The 16,618-nt window shown below is 43.0% G+C and overlaps 1 protein-coding gene across 1 annotated transcript in view; it reads right to left on the bottom strand.

Annotated features, from left to right (window-relative positions):
• The window catches only part of VWA2 (von Willebrand factor A domain containing 2), a 50,942-nt gene extending 34,324 nt beyond the window's left edge, over positions 1 to 16,618 (bottom strand). Inside the window, exons 1-3 of the mRNA XM_072995522.2 lie at positions 16,427 to 16,618; positions 3,417 to 3,478; positions 1,847 to 1,921 (exon numbers count right to left, since the gene is read on the bottom strand). Coding sequence (XP_072851623.2) covers positions 1,847 to 1,921; positions 3,417 to 3,468 — 127 coding nt within the window. The 5' untranslated portion in view covers positions 3,469 to 3,478; positions 16,427 to 16,618. The remainder of the gene's footprint in view (positions 1 to 1,846; positions 1,922 to 3,416; positions 3,479 to 16,426) is intronic.

Raw genomic sequence — 16,618 nt, 5'->3', positions numbered from 1 at the left:
GGGAAAGATTCTGCATCCCTGATGTTGTTTTCAGGTTAGTTTTTAAGACTACGGAAATAATTAAGGAATCAGCTGAATCTCCCGCCCCCCCCCTTAATTGACAGCTATAGGTTTTTAATTTTTGGTTTAGGTGTTGTTAGCCACTTCAAATGCAACTCAGGTTAGTGAAAAAGCAGGATATCAATAGTTCTAAATAAAATAAGAAAACATTATTATCATTTTTTTAAAGGGATGGATGGGAGGATACAAGCCTGCACTCATAGATCTCACAGGCATAGGCTTTTTGTTTCAGCTGGAATGCCAGCCACAGAAACTTGAGGTCTTCTAATTTATGTAGAGGTCCCAGCAGAGGGGTCCACATTCAATGCATGCATGCAGGGAGATGGGGTGACAGCCAATGTGATGGAAGTAAAATTAACCTTTAATTTCCCAAAGCAGCCCTCCCAAATGTTTCAGGCTACATCTCCCATCATTCCCAGGCAATATGATCAAAGAATAATGGAAATTATGAACACATCTGGAAGGCCCTCCAGGTTGAGGAAAGTTAACGTAATGCACAGCATGGTTTAATTTAACCTCTATAACACGTACATTATTCTGTACGTTGTTTTATCAGTGGTTTTTCACCTTCTCAAATCCCATGCTCCAGATCTTTCTTTCTTTCTTTATCTTAGTAGAACTTGCATTTTTAAAAACCAACTTAAGACCTGGTTATTCAGACAGGCCTTCCCTCCAGGCACTACTTAATATATTTTTCTTTCCATCTTGAACTATTGCTTTCATTGTATATTGCTGTAAACTGTTATTATATATTAACTGTTTTTATCTTGTCTGTTGTGAGCTGCTCAGAGCAGACTATGTCTAGATGGGTGGTATATAAGTGCAATAAATAAACAGACAGACAGACAGACAGACAGACAGACAGACAGACAGACAGACAGACAGACAGACAGACAGACAGACAGACAGACAGACAGATAGATAGATAGATAGATAGATAGATAGATAGATAGATAGATAGATAGATAGATAGATAGATAGATAGATAGATAGATAGATAGATAGATAGATAGATAGATAGATAGATAGATAGATAGATAGATAGATAGATAGATAACATGATTTGTTGGGCACTTTCTGACATATATTGAGATGTGACATGAGGATCAGAGTTAACATTCCCAAGGAGAATTCCAATGTTGTGTTTCCTCCACCACCACCATGAAGAAAAATTATTTCTCCTGAATGGGACCAAGCTACAGAGTTCACTTCATTGCACCAAGGTACTTTTTGTTCTCCTCCCAATATGTCACACAGGTTTGAACAAAAAAGTACACAGATGGCAAAATGCAGTTCATTTGTTAGGGCGTGTTTTGATATAGCCATTTGTTTATACCCCTCTTCCGAAGTTGTGTATAGCAAGTGGCTGAAACTTGAGGATGTTTACAAATGGCCCAGAATTACTGCATTTTGTGCAGATCCAGGGAACTCACATCTCCATTACTGGTGGATGAAGGCCAAATAATTGTTACTCATTCTCATTCCTTTGGAGGGCTAGGTCAGATAATGCAAAAATCTCAGTGCTTTCTACTTTCAGCTAGTTTTCACATGCAACCTTTCAGTCATCGAAGTCACTCCTGAGGATGAAACCACAACTTGGCAAGGGCACACAATTACAGAACTCCGAAATAACTTAAATCAATGTACTGCAACAAATTTGGTATACTTTGGTTCCCCTCATAAGGATTACCTCAGGAAAAGAGGATGGAGGGGTGGAGGCAGATGTATAAATCTGAATGGAGTTGCTGTATTCAAACCTTTGTATACTGCAAGGAAGAACACTTACATTGTCCAGCAGCTGAAATTTTCTCTGTGGTTTCGAGGCTGATGTGTAGCTCTTGCATACTCCAGGACACTGATGCTGAAGGATGAAATTATTGTCAACACAGTTCAATCAGTTATTACTGAAATATTTTCAGATTACTTATTCAAAGATTTACTTTCAAGACAACTGCCATAAAACACCATACCAATGGATGTGGTTTTGCCTCAAAAGTGTGTGCTCTTTCTTTGCCAAAAAGGAATCAATTAAAGTATCAGTATCCATGCTATCTTCCAGTTTATTCAACTGTAGAGAGGCTAGAGATAAAAATGTAGTTCTATAATACAGGAGTTGCCACTTGTTGTCTTTAGATCACATACATCTCTCGGCCTAATCCCAACAACCCTCAGTGCAAACCTTGGGCAATCTACCTGAGTCGGAGAAAAGGCATAGATCTGTCTCCTTTCAGTTTTGGCTGCACTCCTCCTCACATGGTTTCAGTTCTTCCCAAAGCTGACATACAGCCCCCAACAGGTTAACCATGAGAACATTTGGCTCTTAAAAAACTGCATATTCTACTATAAAATTATGCAAGACAATGAGTGGTGATTACATAGCTCCACCATTTATAGTATCTTGCTTTAGCCTGTAACATATGTGAGTGAAATGGAATAGAAAGTGGTGGCTTAATCTAAATTGCATCATCAATACAAATCCTCACATGGGTTCTTTCATAATAGTTACAACATTTTTGTAAGTGTTTTAAGCTTTATCAGGTCATAGTGCAATGCAGTCCCTTTATAGATATTCCCGGGAAGTTACTGTTTTCAGCAGTCTCTGTATAATGTGATATAAGAAGTTGAAAAGAACATGGTAAGGAGGGTTAGAAAAGATGTTAAGAAAGACCTATGGGTTAGGAGAACTGTTATAAGAAGAAAGACATAAATATGCCTCACTGTTTAGAGATTCCGTGTTAGAATGACATTTAAAAGAAGGACAGCATTTAGAATTAGCAGGATACTAGTGTGTCTTTTAAGTACAGATCTTAGAAATGATACAACTCCAAGAAATCCTCAGCCACTTGCCATGATAACTGGAGGATTATCAGAGCAATAGTCCAAAAAGTAACTTTTCAAACCTGTAGTTAAACAATATAAGGCTATGTTGTGCAGGCTGAGATATATCTGGCTTAGGCCATCTGGGTTTTGTCTGCTATCCAAATTGCTGCGATACAACAGGAAACAGACATAATTGTATGCTATGTTGTAACTCAAAACAGGAAGAATTTATTTCATACCAGTCTGAACACACACAGAGTCTGGAGTGTTTATACCAGCAATACTCCTTGTTTGCTGTCTAGAATCCCACATCTGAGCTGAACATCATCAAACATCCAGGTCATGACCGGTTTAACACAATACATGCCTCTGAGAGCAACCAGATTTGTGTCTGTGTGAATGCAGCTATACTTCTTGTCCTGTAAGCAGTACCCAAGGATGGCAAGGTCTTTTGCATTAAATGCCACAGTATTGTGCTTTCTGCAGCAGAACCAAAATCCATCAGCTTTTGTTTAGAAGAATAAATAAGAGTTTACCTTGGGACAGCAGGAGAATGCCAATGGAATCAAACAACAGCAAGAGATTCATAATGACAATGCTGGAAGGAAAGGAAGGGGAATACTGTATTATGCAAAGGAAAAGAATGAAAAATATTTCACTTGAAAAAAAATATTTATTATTTTATATTCGCGAAGGCTTTCACGGCCGGGATCTAATGGTTGTTCTGGTTTTTTTGGGCTCTTTGGCCGTGTTCTGAAGGTTGCTATCCTCTGAAGATGCCAGCCACAGAGACTGGCGAAATGTTAGGAAGAACAACCTTCAGAACACGGCCAAAGAGCCCGAAAAACCCAGAACAACCATTTATTATTTTGTTTACATTTGGAACAATCTAAAATACAGAGCAACTGACAGGCTTTTCTCTCAGTGGTTTGTGAAGTCTATTTCCAGCCCCTCCAAAAAAAAAACACCCAGTAAATATGTACTCTCTCCCCACTCATAAAAGCAGCAAGAGGGAAGGGAACTGAGCACCACCACAAAACAAGATTAAATATAAAAATTTTTCCAGTGCCTTAATTTGCCTCTCCAAACTATCCTAACATTTTCCTCTGCCCTTAAACACACAAATGATTTCAAAAGGCTCTTCAAATTACTATTCAGTCTCTGCCCAAAGCATTCTATAAAGACAGAGAAGATATCAAGCTGGAAGAAATGTTTTCATTTAAGAGAACTGGATTGATAACCTATCCTAATTATTCATGTGAGTTGTCGAATATGAATGGGAATCTGCCTGCAAAAATCATCTCTCTTCATACCACAATGGATCATGTATTTAAATATATCCTTTGTAGTATGTATTTCTGTTACAGTTCTCCAATTACAGACCAGAATAGGCATGTGATTATGCTGCAGTCATTACAATATATATTATAAGTATATTGGCTGTTGAGATCTTGGCTGCCTGAAGGCAAATAGTAAGATTGCACCACAGTACATACTCTTATTATAGGTTACACACTACTTTTAAAATTTATGAGCTACTGCTGAACCTTCCTATGCTGTTGTAAATAGTAGTGGTATTTTTGAATAAACATTCATGTCACCTCTACATCCCTGGCAAGTGTACAAGTTTACTCCAGCGAAAACTTTCCATTAAAACTGTGCATGGAAGCTGTAGTCTGTTACCTTACACAGAAGACTAGAATGATTTAGCAGTGAATCTTTATTTATAATTTTGGAGTCATGGACTATGCTATATATAGTCACTTTCCTATCATCCCCACTGTGCCTCCTGATAGAAGAGCCAGTCTGTGTCGCCCTTGGCAAGTTGCAAAGTCCTAGGACACCCCCAGAAAAAGAAATAGTAAATTATTTCTAGGTACTTTTACCTGGAGAACCCATAAAGAATCATAATATATCAGCATGCACGTTTTATCATCACCATCAGTTGAAAACAGCTTCCTTAGAAATTAAACAAAGGTTTAAGATTTAAGATTCTTTAAGATTTTGAACAGATGTTGACTTATGGTCCCAGGAAGCAGTGCACTTTGTCTATGGATTGGCAGACAGATTAACTATTGTTAGAGATATAAATAGATATTGCATTATATAGATTTATATGAGGAATCAGGCAATCTGTGGTTTTGGACAATACTTGGGTCTGAAATGGGCAATTGTGGCCCTTTAGATGTTAGATGAGAAGAGGGAGATATGATCTGTCACTGTGATTGATGGGTGTCGTTAGCTGGTCTTTTGTGTGCAGTGATCACCAGTCCTTGTGGCTGGGTACAGTTCGTTGACCTTTTGCAGGCTACATTTTTCAGTTCTGGGAGCCAGGTTTTGTTGAGTTTTAGACTTTCTTCTTTTTTGTTGAAGCTCTGCTGGTGTTTGTCGATTTCAATGGCTTCCCTGTGCAGTCCAACATAATGGTTGTTAGTGTTGTCCAGTACTTCTGTGTTTTGAAATAGAATTTCATGTCCAGCTTGTTCCAGCTTGACAGATCATCTCTCCCCCTTATCACAACAATACATCCACAACAAAAAAAACACACTGAGCACCATAATCACCCAATCTCCTGAAAAGGACAAAAGCTGATCCCACAGCTATAAATAGTCATCTATCCCAACTGCACCAGAGCACAGACAGAGTTCTGACTCTTGTCCTCTGAAGATGCCGGCCACAGAGACTGGCAAAACGTTAGGAAGAACCTTCAGAACATGGCCAAACAACCCGAAAAAAGAAAGGTTACTTACCTGTAACTCTGGTTCTTCGAGTGGTCCTCTGTGAATTCACACTAATGGGTTAAATCTGTGCTTGTGCAGAGGCCTCGGAATATTCTAGAGCTTAAAGTAACATTTTTTGGCTCCTCCCCTCAGGACCTCATGGTCCGTCTGCCCTAACAGTTACCTCAGCCTCCAAATTCTGCTGCTGCTCTAAGGCGAGACAGCCGTGATGGAAAGAGGGGAGGATGGGCGGGACGTGTGAATTCACAGAGGACCACTCGAAGAACCAGAGTTACAGGTAAGTAACCTTTCTTCTTCATGGCCTCTGTGAATCCACACTAATGGGTGATTAGCAAGCTTGCCTCTGATAGGAGGAGGGATGTCATGGCAAAACAGCAGACAGGACCGCGCGTCAAAAAATGACATCCTCCTTGGCCCACAGATTCAGTCGATAGTGAAAGATGAAGGCTGACGGAGCGGGCCAAATGGCAGCTGTGCAGGTGTCTAACAGCGGGACACCCTTGAGGAAAAGCTGTAGAAGTAGCCAAAGTTCCGGTAGAGTGAGCATTCACTGGACGCAGGTGATTAGACTTGCGGGGGGGGGGGGAAACAGTCCTGTAAACATAGAACGATAATGCTCTGTGAACATCTAGCAGGTCAAGTGACCTCTCTACATCTGTAGACAGTTAGGAAAGAAAGTGGGCAGACTGATAGGCGGCCGAACATGAAACTCAGTAGAAACTTTGGGTATGAAGGAGACATCTGGGTAAAGTATAACTTTGTCCAGGTAAAAAAAGTAGGAAGGGAGGAGCCACCTGAAGTGCTACTGGAAGTAACTGCAACTAAGAAATAACCTTGAAAGTCAACAAATGTTCAGTAGTTGTGGTCAGTGGCTCAAACGATGAACGCGAGAGGCACTCAGGACAATGTGAAGAGTCCACTGTGATATAGACTGGCCCCGTGGAGGGTAGAGGTTTGCCGTACCATGGGAAAACCTCTTCATTTAGGGTAGCAAGTAGTAGTTTTGGTAAATGCCAGCCAATTGGAGTGTGATAATATGGAGTTTATTGAGGAGGAATTCTCCACACCATGAGGTGAAGAGCTTGTAGATCTGGACGGTATGTTTTCTCTTGATTCTGAGTCAGAAGATGAGGAATAGACGGGGGTCTCATGGAGCCTGACAACATTGTCAGCAGCGTTGTGAACCACAGACGTCTGGGTCAGTATGGGGCTATGAGGATCACGGTGGCATTGTCATGTCATATCTTCACTATTATGCGCAGTAGGAGAGGTATTGGAGGGAACATGTACATGAAGCAGCCCTTCCAGGGCACCATGAGGGCGTCTCCTAGAGAGTTTACCCCTAGTCCAGGCCGTGAAAGATAGATGGCACACTAGCTGTTCACCTCAGTTGCAAATCTCTTGCAAATTCTGATGAATATGCAAAGATCCAGAGACCACTCGTGTATTTGATATGTTTGCCTGCTCAGATGGTCTGCCCATGTGTAGTCCTGGGCAGAGATGTGCACAGCAGACAGAAAGATGTGGAATTCTAGACACCACTCCCAAAACTGAACAGTCAGAAACAGTAGAGGAAGAGAATGGGTGCCTCCCTGTTTGTTGATGTAGTACATTGCTATTGCATTATCTGTAGTAACTTGGACAGCCATGCCTAGGATGAGAGGTAGGAGCACCTGAAACGCTTTGAAGATGGCCAGTAATTCCAGATTGTTAAAAAGGAGAAAGCTTTACTTCATTGACTGGAGTCTGTCGTGATTCTCGAGGTAGGTAGGAGTGGAGCAAACAGTCGTCCCAGGGACAAGTCTTCTGGGTTGATTACCAGCGGGGTTGGTGTGCAAGCTCACGAGTAATCTGGCGTATGTAGGGCATATCTGTCATGGGGTTAAACAGGGCAGATGCCAGGCCTGTAGGGACCGCATCTTGAGCCTCGCGTGCTTTATGACAGACGTGGTGGAAATCATGAGTCCCTGAAGATTTTGGGCCTGATGGGCTGTGATCCAAGACAACGGAGGGGAGCGACATATCAGGGAACAGATTTTGACCGTGCCATTCTGGGAAAGGAAAAGCTCTTGCGAGCCAAGAGTCCAATACAGTCCCTATGTGAACACTCGAGGCACTGTCGAGAGCTGAATGGCAAGGCGCTGAACTCTAAAATGGGCCTTCCTAGAGAGAACGGAGGTATTTGCGATGATGGTTTCTGATGGAGATGTGGAAGCAGGCGTCACTCAAGTCTATCAAAGTAAACCAGTCTCCTTGTCGAATTAGTGGAAGGATATGTTCCAAGGTCACCATGCAAAAACGGTGCTGGTTGATGAAGAAAAATCAGGTCCCTTAGGTCTAAAATGGGGCATAGTGATCTGCCCCCACCTGGAGTGGTGGGAGATAATGTCTGATTTCCCAAAAGGGATCTTTACCTCGTCTCATAAGGTGGTAGAAGAGTGAGTGTAAATCACCCGCTGAGGTGGTGTATCCCAAAACTCTATGGTGCACCCATAAGTGACGATGGAAAGAGCCCAGGCATCCAAGGTGATGTGGGTCCATGCAGAAAGAAGGGAGCAGGCATACTGAACAGGTGACACAGAATCGAGGGATGGTAAGTGGGAGGGAGTCACAGACTCTGTTGGATTTTTTGTCAGACTTCCTATAGGAATGGCAGGGATGGTCAGGTTGATTGGATTGCCTGGGTTGGTATTGAGCCAACTGTTGAGGGAGATATCTTTGTTGAGAAGTATAAGGTCTGTATACACTATAAGAGTACTGATGCATCAATGGGAATTTTTGAGATCTATAATAAGGCTGAACATTGTACGACCATGCTGTTTTCCTCATTCTTTGAAGGCTGTCCAGGATGCTGTCGATCAAGGGATCGAATAACCTAGAGAGGCTGATATGGTAGGCACCCATAACTGCCATGTAGACGAGCTTTCTAACCTCCTTGTTGCTCGGTGTGGTAATAGATCTCGAGTGTGATCTGGATTGTGTGACATCCACAACCACAGAATGAGTAGGATGCCTAGTCAAAAATCTGTATTGGTACCATAAGTCTTGTACAGATTTTCTACACACCTGGACATTTGAGAGACAGAGAAGGGCTTTTCCCAGGTCTATTGAAGTAAGCAGAATAAAGATGGAATAAGGGACAAGCGCAGGGAAGGCACTAATTCCTCATCAATATCTGCATAAACCTTATCAGACTCTGTTTGAAGTTGATGAACTGTTAAATCAAGAGCCTTATCGATCCTCTGTATCATGTTAGAACATGAATGAAATTCAGAAGTGAGGGATGGAGGAAAGCCATCACAAATATCAGAGTCTGGCGTATCCAGGTTAGTAGTGAGTGGTCTGGTACCATGGAGTCGGAAGACTCAGAGTCAGAGTCATGGGAAGTAGAAGAAACTGGAGCATCAGAAGTGAAAAGGGACTTCTGGCTTCTTTTTCAGTATCCTTCCTCAGTATCATCAATAGTCAGTATCTTTCTTAAGAATATGTCCTCAGCACCAGGCGTTTCTTATGGGCATATATTGTTTCAACCTTCTGCTTGGTACCGTGGCACGGTACCAGCATGTTTTAACCTTCTGGTACCAGCATGTTTTAACCTTCTGGTACCAGCATGTTTTAACCTTCTGGTACCAGCATGTTTTAACCTTCTGGTACCAGCATGTTTTAACCTTCTGGTACCAGCATGTTTTAACCTTCTGGTACCAGCATGTTTTAACCTTCTGGTACCAGCATGTTTTAGCCTTCCGCTTGATACCGTGGCATGGTACCAGGATGCTTTAATCTTCTGGTACCAGGATGTTTTTAGCTTTCCACTTGGTACCGTGGCATGGTACCAGCATGTTTTAACCTTCTGCTTGGTACCATGTACAATACAGTACCAGCATGTTTTAGCCTTCCGTTTGGTACCATGCACGGTACCAGCATCCTCTGTACCGAGTGGCTCAGGTACTTTCAGGATGGTATGAGCAGAGGGGTCAGAATGCCTCTTGTTAGTCCCTATCGGTACCAAAGGGACCTCCGTCCTGGTCTTGGTTGGTACCGGAGGTGCCTGAGTCTTATGAGATGGCGGTACCAGGGAGGCTTCATGGTACCATCGCTTCTTGTGTCTTTTGGTATCAGGAGATGGAGAGTAGTTGGATTCAGAGGCACCATAGTATCGTCGTTTCTTATATTTCCTGGTATCAGGAGAGTGGTGGAGTCTGTGGTACCGAGATTTTTCTCTGTAGTTCTTAGACCTATGCTTGCAAATCTTAGGTCTTTCAAAGCCTTTGAGCACCGAATGCCTCGGAGGCTCGCCCTCCTCAGTATCAGGTAGGTCAATAGTGCCTTCTTTCTCATGATGGTGCTGACGTCCGGGGAGCCTTGATGCTCAGAGCCCAGCGGCAATCGCGTGTCTGGAGGCGAGCCGGGGCTAGAAGGCACTGAGGAGGGCGTGGCTTAAATATCTGCAGAAATCTCAGCCATAGCAGTCAGTCTCGCACACAGTGGGGATGGGGCTTCCAATGCCCATGAGGTGATCCAATGCTGTTGTGAGGAAGCTGATTTTGTCTTTTTAAATCTTAACAGTCTGATGCTTCTTTCTGTTAACAGTTTGAAGAGAGGGATTAGCTTAGGCTGTGGAGAGGAAGACAAAGTATTAGCAGGGGAAACTGCAGAAGGCTGTGTGTGTGGGGGGGGGGTCCATGACTGGAGGTTGTAATGACTTCTCTCACAAAGAGATGCGAAAGTGTTGTCTCAAATTCAAAGCCTGCCTCCCAGGTAGGTTGACCTGGCCAGGAAAATTACAGAGCTACTAAAGTGAAAGCAGTAGGCATGGACTTACATTTAAGATTGGGTTCATTGGCATTGAGCTTCCCAAATCTGTCTCAGAAGTTGCTGAGATGCTCTGTAACTTCATTCTAACAAATGATCCAAGGATATGATACTTGCATCTGCAGCAAGAATGAGGAATGTATGATCCCCAAATGTTTGTGGGAACCTATTCCCATCAGACTTCCAGGTGGTCTGGCCCATGGTCATGGATGATAGGCCTTGAAGTCACACAATGTTTGGAAGGCCACATGTTTCCCACACATGATCTACACTCTGGTAGTTAGAGAGAGGAGAATACCTCAGAGAAGACACTGCGGTTGTATTTTAACCAGACACAATCATTCTCCCCAGCCCAGCAGTCTTAAATATGCAGGAAGCTTGGTGCTTTTTCACACTCAAGCAAGTATGTATGGCTCTAATATAGGTCAGGATCACCACTCATAGGTATGGGAAGTCTAAAGCTTTCCCATGAACCAGTTTTAATTTCAAAATTAATTTAAATTTTAAAAAGAGGACTCCTGTCACATCCCTTCTCTCTGATACTGATGTTCAAACTCCCTTTGCTTTGTCAACTGACTATTGAGGTAATCACCACAGTGGGAGGGGGGCATGTTTTCTTTACCAGTCGTCACTTCTTTCTCTCTCTTTCACTGTCATGAAGCTTTAGATGCCCCCATGTGTGTATATTTGTCCCTTCACTCAGGCCCTTATGACACCCTCCAAATAGCCAGCCCTCAGGTATTGACCTTAGCACCACTCAGTTTGAATAAACACATTTTATTAAAATAACAATGTTAAAACAATGTTGTTTATTCCTAGGCTTTAAATAAACTTGACACGGTCCTTACCCTACTACTTTTTCTCTCCTTTCAGTCTGTCTCTCTCAGACTTCTTTCTCAGATGCCATACTCCAAAACTACTCTCTCCTTTATCTTTCTATACTAGACTCTATTTCAGACTCAACAACAAATTAATACACACACATACTCCCCTTCATTATCTATTTTCTCTCCCAGCCAATCAGAACTAGTCTTACTAACATTTCATGCCCCTCACTCACCCTCTCCAATCACATATGCACCTACTATATAAACAATACATTTAAATATGACTGGGCATCGTGTTTGGTCATATTTGGACAATATATGAGAGGGATGTTAAATAAAAACCACATCAGTGAAAGCTGGACTCTCCCCACTCATAGTACCTTGAACTTATTGATCTTGTCCTGATTTGGCAGGTAAGCAATTATGGGCCCAATTAAAAGTCATATGGGAGATGCCCAAGGAATATCATGATCCTCATGGAAACAACTCCACATGAAACTCTGGAGTGCCATTGCCAGATATAGTTGACAATACTGGATTAGAGGGACCAATCGTGTGACTCAGTACAAGGAATCCAGTTTCTTATCCCCACATCTACCCCATAAACCTGTATAATTGCCCAGATTCAGATTAGATCCATGTATGTTTCTTTAGCTTCTAAGAAAGAAACAATGCAAATAGTTCACCCCAGACGTCATGGCTTCTAGAAAGGCTTATATTGCCCAGTCTCTAAATTTACTACAGTAGTTGAATATTAGACATTTGCAATACAATTAAATTTACTCTTACATTTTAGTAATACTGTTAATGTTTACCTGACTGATGGTATAAAACTCTTTTAGCTTGTTGTATAACCAAATTAAAGTAGCTGAAGGATGACCTCAAAGCAGAAAATTTCAACAGCATTTACTTCCCCTTTCTCTACTCTTATCTCCTGGCACATGCCAGGGAAATAAGATTACCCCCCCCCGCCCCACCCCCTCCACCATTTCCCCAGGAGCATGCTTTCAGTTAACTCCCAAACACCCTGACTGCAAATTTCCAGCAACAGGTCACCACTTGCTATTACATTTGACAGGTGAGCAAGATAATCCACCATGACACACCATGTTTCGGAAGATAAAGATGTTTTCGTGACACTCTTATCTTCATTTAACATCTCATATTTCTCTAAGAAAATTATTTCACTCAGTCCTCCTCTTCTACCCCAGCAGAAGGAGAATGAAACACAGGGGGGAAATACATGGACTCATCAACAAACTATCCGTTTCATGTTTAAAGGGAGATTCCTATTTATTAAGATTTTATTGGCTAAACCAGGAGAGTTTCCTCTTTTAAGCCTTGCAGCACAACTAGGTACATCTGTTAGTATGAACCATAAGATCTGAGAAGAGGTGAGGCACAGAGGCTAATGTTTGCTTTGGCTGACAAATTTTAAACTTCTAAAGAGAAGTTCATTTAGTTCAGGCTGATCTATTCAAAAAAGACAGTCAAACATTACATTACTATATTGGCTGAGAAAGTCTCTTGACTTGAAGCTGAGGCCCTATGAGACTGCTTTGTTTCAGACAGTGTGTGCTTCGGTTTAGATGACCTAATTTCTGAGATCCTGCAGCCATAAGACTGATGGATGAAAGGCTCAGCATTGGTGAGTATTGATTTATTTTTATTTATTTAAATTAACAGGGACATGGTGGCACTGTGGGTTAAACTGCAGAAGCCTCTGTGCTGCAGGGTCAGAAGACCAGCAGTCATAAGATCGAATCCACATGACGGAGGGAGCTCCCGTCGCTTGTCCCAGCTCCTGCCAACCTAGCAGTTTGAAAGCATGTAAATGTGAGTAGATAAATAGGTACCACCACGGTGGGAAGGAAATGGCATTCCGTGTCTAGTCGTGCTGGCCACGTGACTACGAAAACTTTCTTCGGACAAAACGCTCGCTCTATGGATTGGAAACGGATATGAGCACCACGCCCTAGAATTGGACATGACTGGACTAAATGTCAAGGGCAACCTTTAAAAAAAATTAATTAACAAAGCAAGCCACAGAATGGAGCCATATGTTTATCCTCATGCATTCCCTGACCATTGCAGAAGGGTGGTGGTGGGATATGATATTCCATCATGGATGAAAATGAAATAGTAAGATGTACAGTAGGTTGCACTGCTTATTTAGTCTGGCAATGGTGAAGTGTGCAGCATCTTTTGTGAGCTGGAAAGCTCTTCTCCTTCAGAATCCCAGCCAAGCCAGAGGAAGAAGGGTGTTACGTCATATGATACAGAGGGAACGTTTCCATTTGTGCGTCTCTTGGGTTTTCATGGAGAGAATAAAGCTTACTCAATGTCCTTTGAGTGAGTTTACTCCACCCTGTCCAGTGGCTAAAAGCCAGTGAAGATGCCTGGGCTTGCATAATCTCTGCCTCAGAAGCAAATCCAAGGCACGCTCAGTCATCATTGTCTTCACTCTCCTTGTTTGGAGGAGATTGGTGGCAAACCAGAGACTGCAAAGCCAGTGTCTTGGAAGCTGGTTTTAGCTGACTCTTGGGCTTTGTTGTTGTTCTTTTGTTTTGTTTCTGCTTGGTTTGGGTCGTTTTTGTCCGAGTATCTGAATTGGTCAACTTCTTCCTCTTCCTTTGAATTGAAAACAACATTAATTTTGGTCCCAATGTCAATTTCAGTATCAAAATTCTGTCCTCATTGTAGGAATCAGTGTTTGTTGTGCAGAATCCTGTGATGAAATATCAGAGGGACTGATGGGTGAAGACTCAGGTTGAATTGCCTCCATAAGAATCTGCTTGGATGCAATTTAGCAGATGGAAATTGGCAGAACTGAAATAGTCTGCCTAGCAATGGTATCAGCCACTTTTAGCAATTTCTCCTCAAGACAGAACTTCAGTTTCTGTTCTTTATGTTATCTTAGTGAACATTTTGCAGATTTGGCAGTTCTGAATCTGATGCCTGATTCATGGTAATAAAGGCATTTAAGAGACTCTGTTGGTGATGAGGATCTTGTTGGAACAATTGACACACTTCTCGAAGGGGTCTGTTGTGGCCATAAAAAGACAGAAAGACCATGGAATGACAACTGACAGCTAACAAAGATTAATTTATTCTCTCTTCCCTCCCACCCTTTAAAAAAAGATAAACTCAGAAAAGGAGACAGAGAAACAAGGGACCAACAAATGCAGGTAAGAACGATCAGAAATAACTATATACAAATGTGAGATAAAAGTGGACGCCCTCAGAATGCTTCCAGATGCTAAAAGGAAACAGGATTATCGTAGCTGTAAGGTGGACACGGAGTATAGACCAGTGAACTCTTTCAAGCTCTAGAATGCTCTGAAGGTCTTTGAACAGATGCAGAGAAATGTGAAATGCTAGAAACAATATTTATTAACAAGTTGTTCAAGTTCACAAGAATATACAGATGTGTTGTTTATTAAAAATTTCACAGACTTGCACTCTGCATGGAATTTGCTTATCCCCACCCTGAGGGGAAACTCATCTATTCTTGGAACCAATGATACAAATGAAAGAACTAAGATTAAAGCCACCTTGACCAACCAGGTGTGCAGTATGTGTTATTTTTATTTATTTTATTTATTGCATTTATATGCCGCCCATCTAGACATAGTCTACTCTGGACAGCTCACAACATACAAGATAAAACAATTTAAAATATACACAGTTTTACATAAATAAAAACACAGTGATATAAAATATAAATTATATAAATCGTTAAATTACAACCCTCATCCTTTCTCATCATTAGGACTGTTAGCTGGCACATCTGGGACATACCACATATATATATATCATATTGCTGACAAAGGTCCGCATAGTCAAATCTATGGTTTTCCAGTAGTGATGTATGGAAGTGAGAGCTGGACCATAAAGAAGGCTGACCACCAAAGAATTGATGCTTTTGAATTGTGGTGCTGGAGGAGACTCTTGAGAGTCCCCTGGACTGCAAAGAGAACAACCCTATCCATTTTAAAGGAAATCAAGCTTGAGTGCTCACTGGAAGAACAGATTCGGAAGCTGAGGCTCCAGTACTTTGACCATCTCATGAGAAGAGAAGGCTACCCGGAAAAGCCCCTGATGCTGAGAAAGTGTGAAGGCAAGAGGAGAAGGGGATGGCAGAGGATGAGATGGTTGGACAGTGTCACCAAAGCTACCAACATGAATTTGACCAAACTCTGGGAGGAGGGCCAGGCATGCTCTGGTCCATGGGGTCACGAAGAGTCAGACATGACTTAACGACTAAACAACAACAACGAAACATATTCCAGCTGCTCAGAAAGTCATAATGGTATGCCCCAAATTGCCTCCAAAGTGCCAGTTGCTATTGGGGGGGAGGGGGATCATCAAAAATCACAGCTGATGTCAGCTTGTGCCTTATGTACTTTCAATTTATGGTGACTCTCATAGTGTTATGTAAGTTATGTAAGCTATATAAGGAGTGGTTTTACCAGTGCCTCCCCCCAAGGGAAATTTTTATGGCCAAGCAAGTCGTTTCTGCTTCCACCTTTGAACCCAGGTGTCTCCTGAGGCCTAGTCAGTCGTTCTGTCCACAACATTACCCTGGTTTCCCCATCATCATCAATGGGACCAGAGGAAAATGTCACAGAATAGTGACTAAGCGAGTGGTTATTCTCCCGGAATGTGAAAAGGCAAGGCTGCCGCATCTCGCGCCTGCCCGCAGTCCGATCGCCGGCGCTTTCTCAAGCCCTCGAAAGGTGGAAGGAGCAACGACGAAAGCGCAGCCGCTCCTCGACCGAATGGGCTTCGGCTTTCGATCCCCGCGCGTCCCGCATCTGTTCTGGGCACTTCGTCAGGAGCGCGCGCGCGGACGGGAAGCTCTGCCTCGGGCGTTTTCAAAGCGCAAACTACAGCCCGAGAGGACCCTTGCCGACCACGGGCTTCCACGCGGCCGTGGGGGTTGAAAGCCGCGGCCACGGCAGGCACGCCAACCTGCCAAGCTCCTTGGATTCCTTTCCTTTTCCGCCCGAGCCCACCCACCCCCGGCCTCTGCCTCCGGATAGCTTCCCGTAAAGGCACTCCGCGCCAGCGCACGGGCCGCGGCTTGCCGGCTCTCCGGTCCGCGTTCGCCTTTCCCCATCCTCGAAGGAGCAAATCGCCGACAGAGCAGCGCCTGAGCCTTACCGTCAGCGCTGGTTTCCCTCCGAGATCTCCCGGCAGGTGCTTGCGGGACGAAAGGTCAGCGGTCCTAGGAGGCACAAGCAGTCTTTCCAGGACAAAACAGAGGAAGAAGGACGGGATCGCTTTGGCGTAGAGGGGGAGAGAGGAAAGTGAGTGTACCCCTCTTCCTCCGGGTGGCACAGAGGGCGCTGCAGC

This window comes from Pogona vitticeps, chromosome 3, assembly GCF_051106095.1.
Source record: "Pogona vitticeps strain Pit_001003342236 chromosome 3, PviZW2.1, whole genome shotgun sequence".
In the NCBI taxonomy this organism is placed as follows: domain Eukaryota; kingdom Metazoa; phylum Chordata; class Lepidosauria; order Squamata; family Agamidae; genus Pogona; species Pogona vitticeps.
This window is presented reverse-complemented; position numbering and strand designations above follow the sequence as displayed.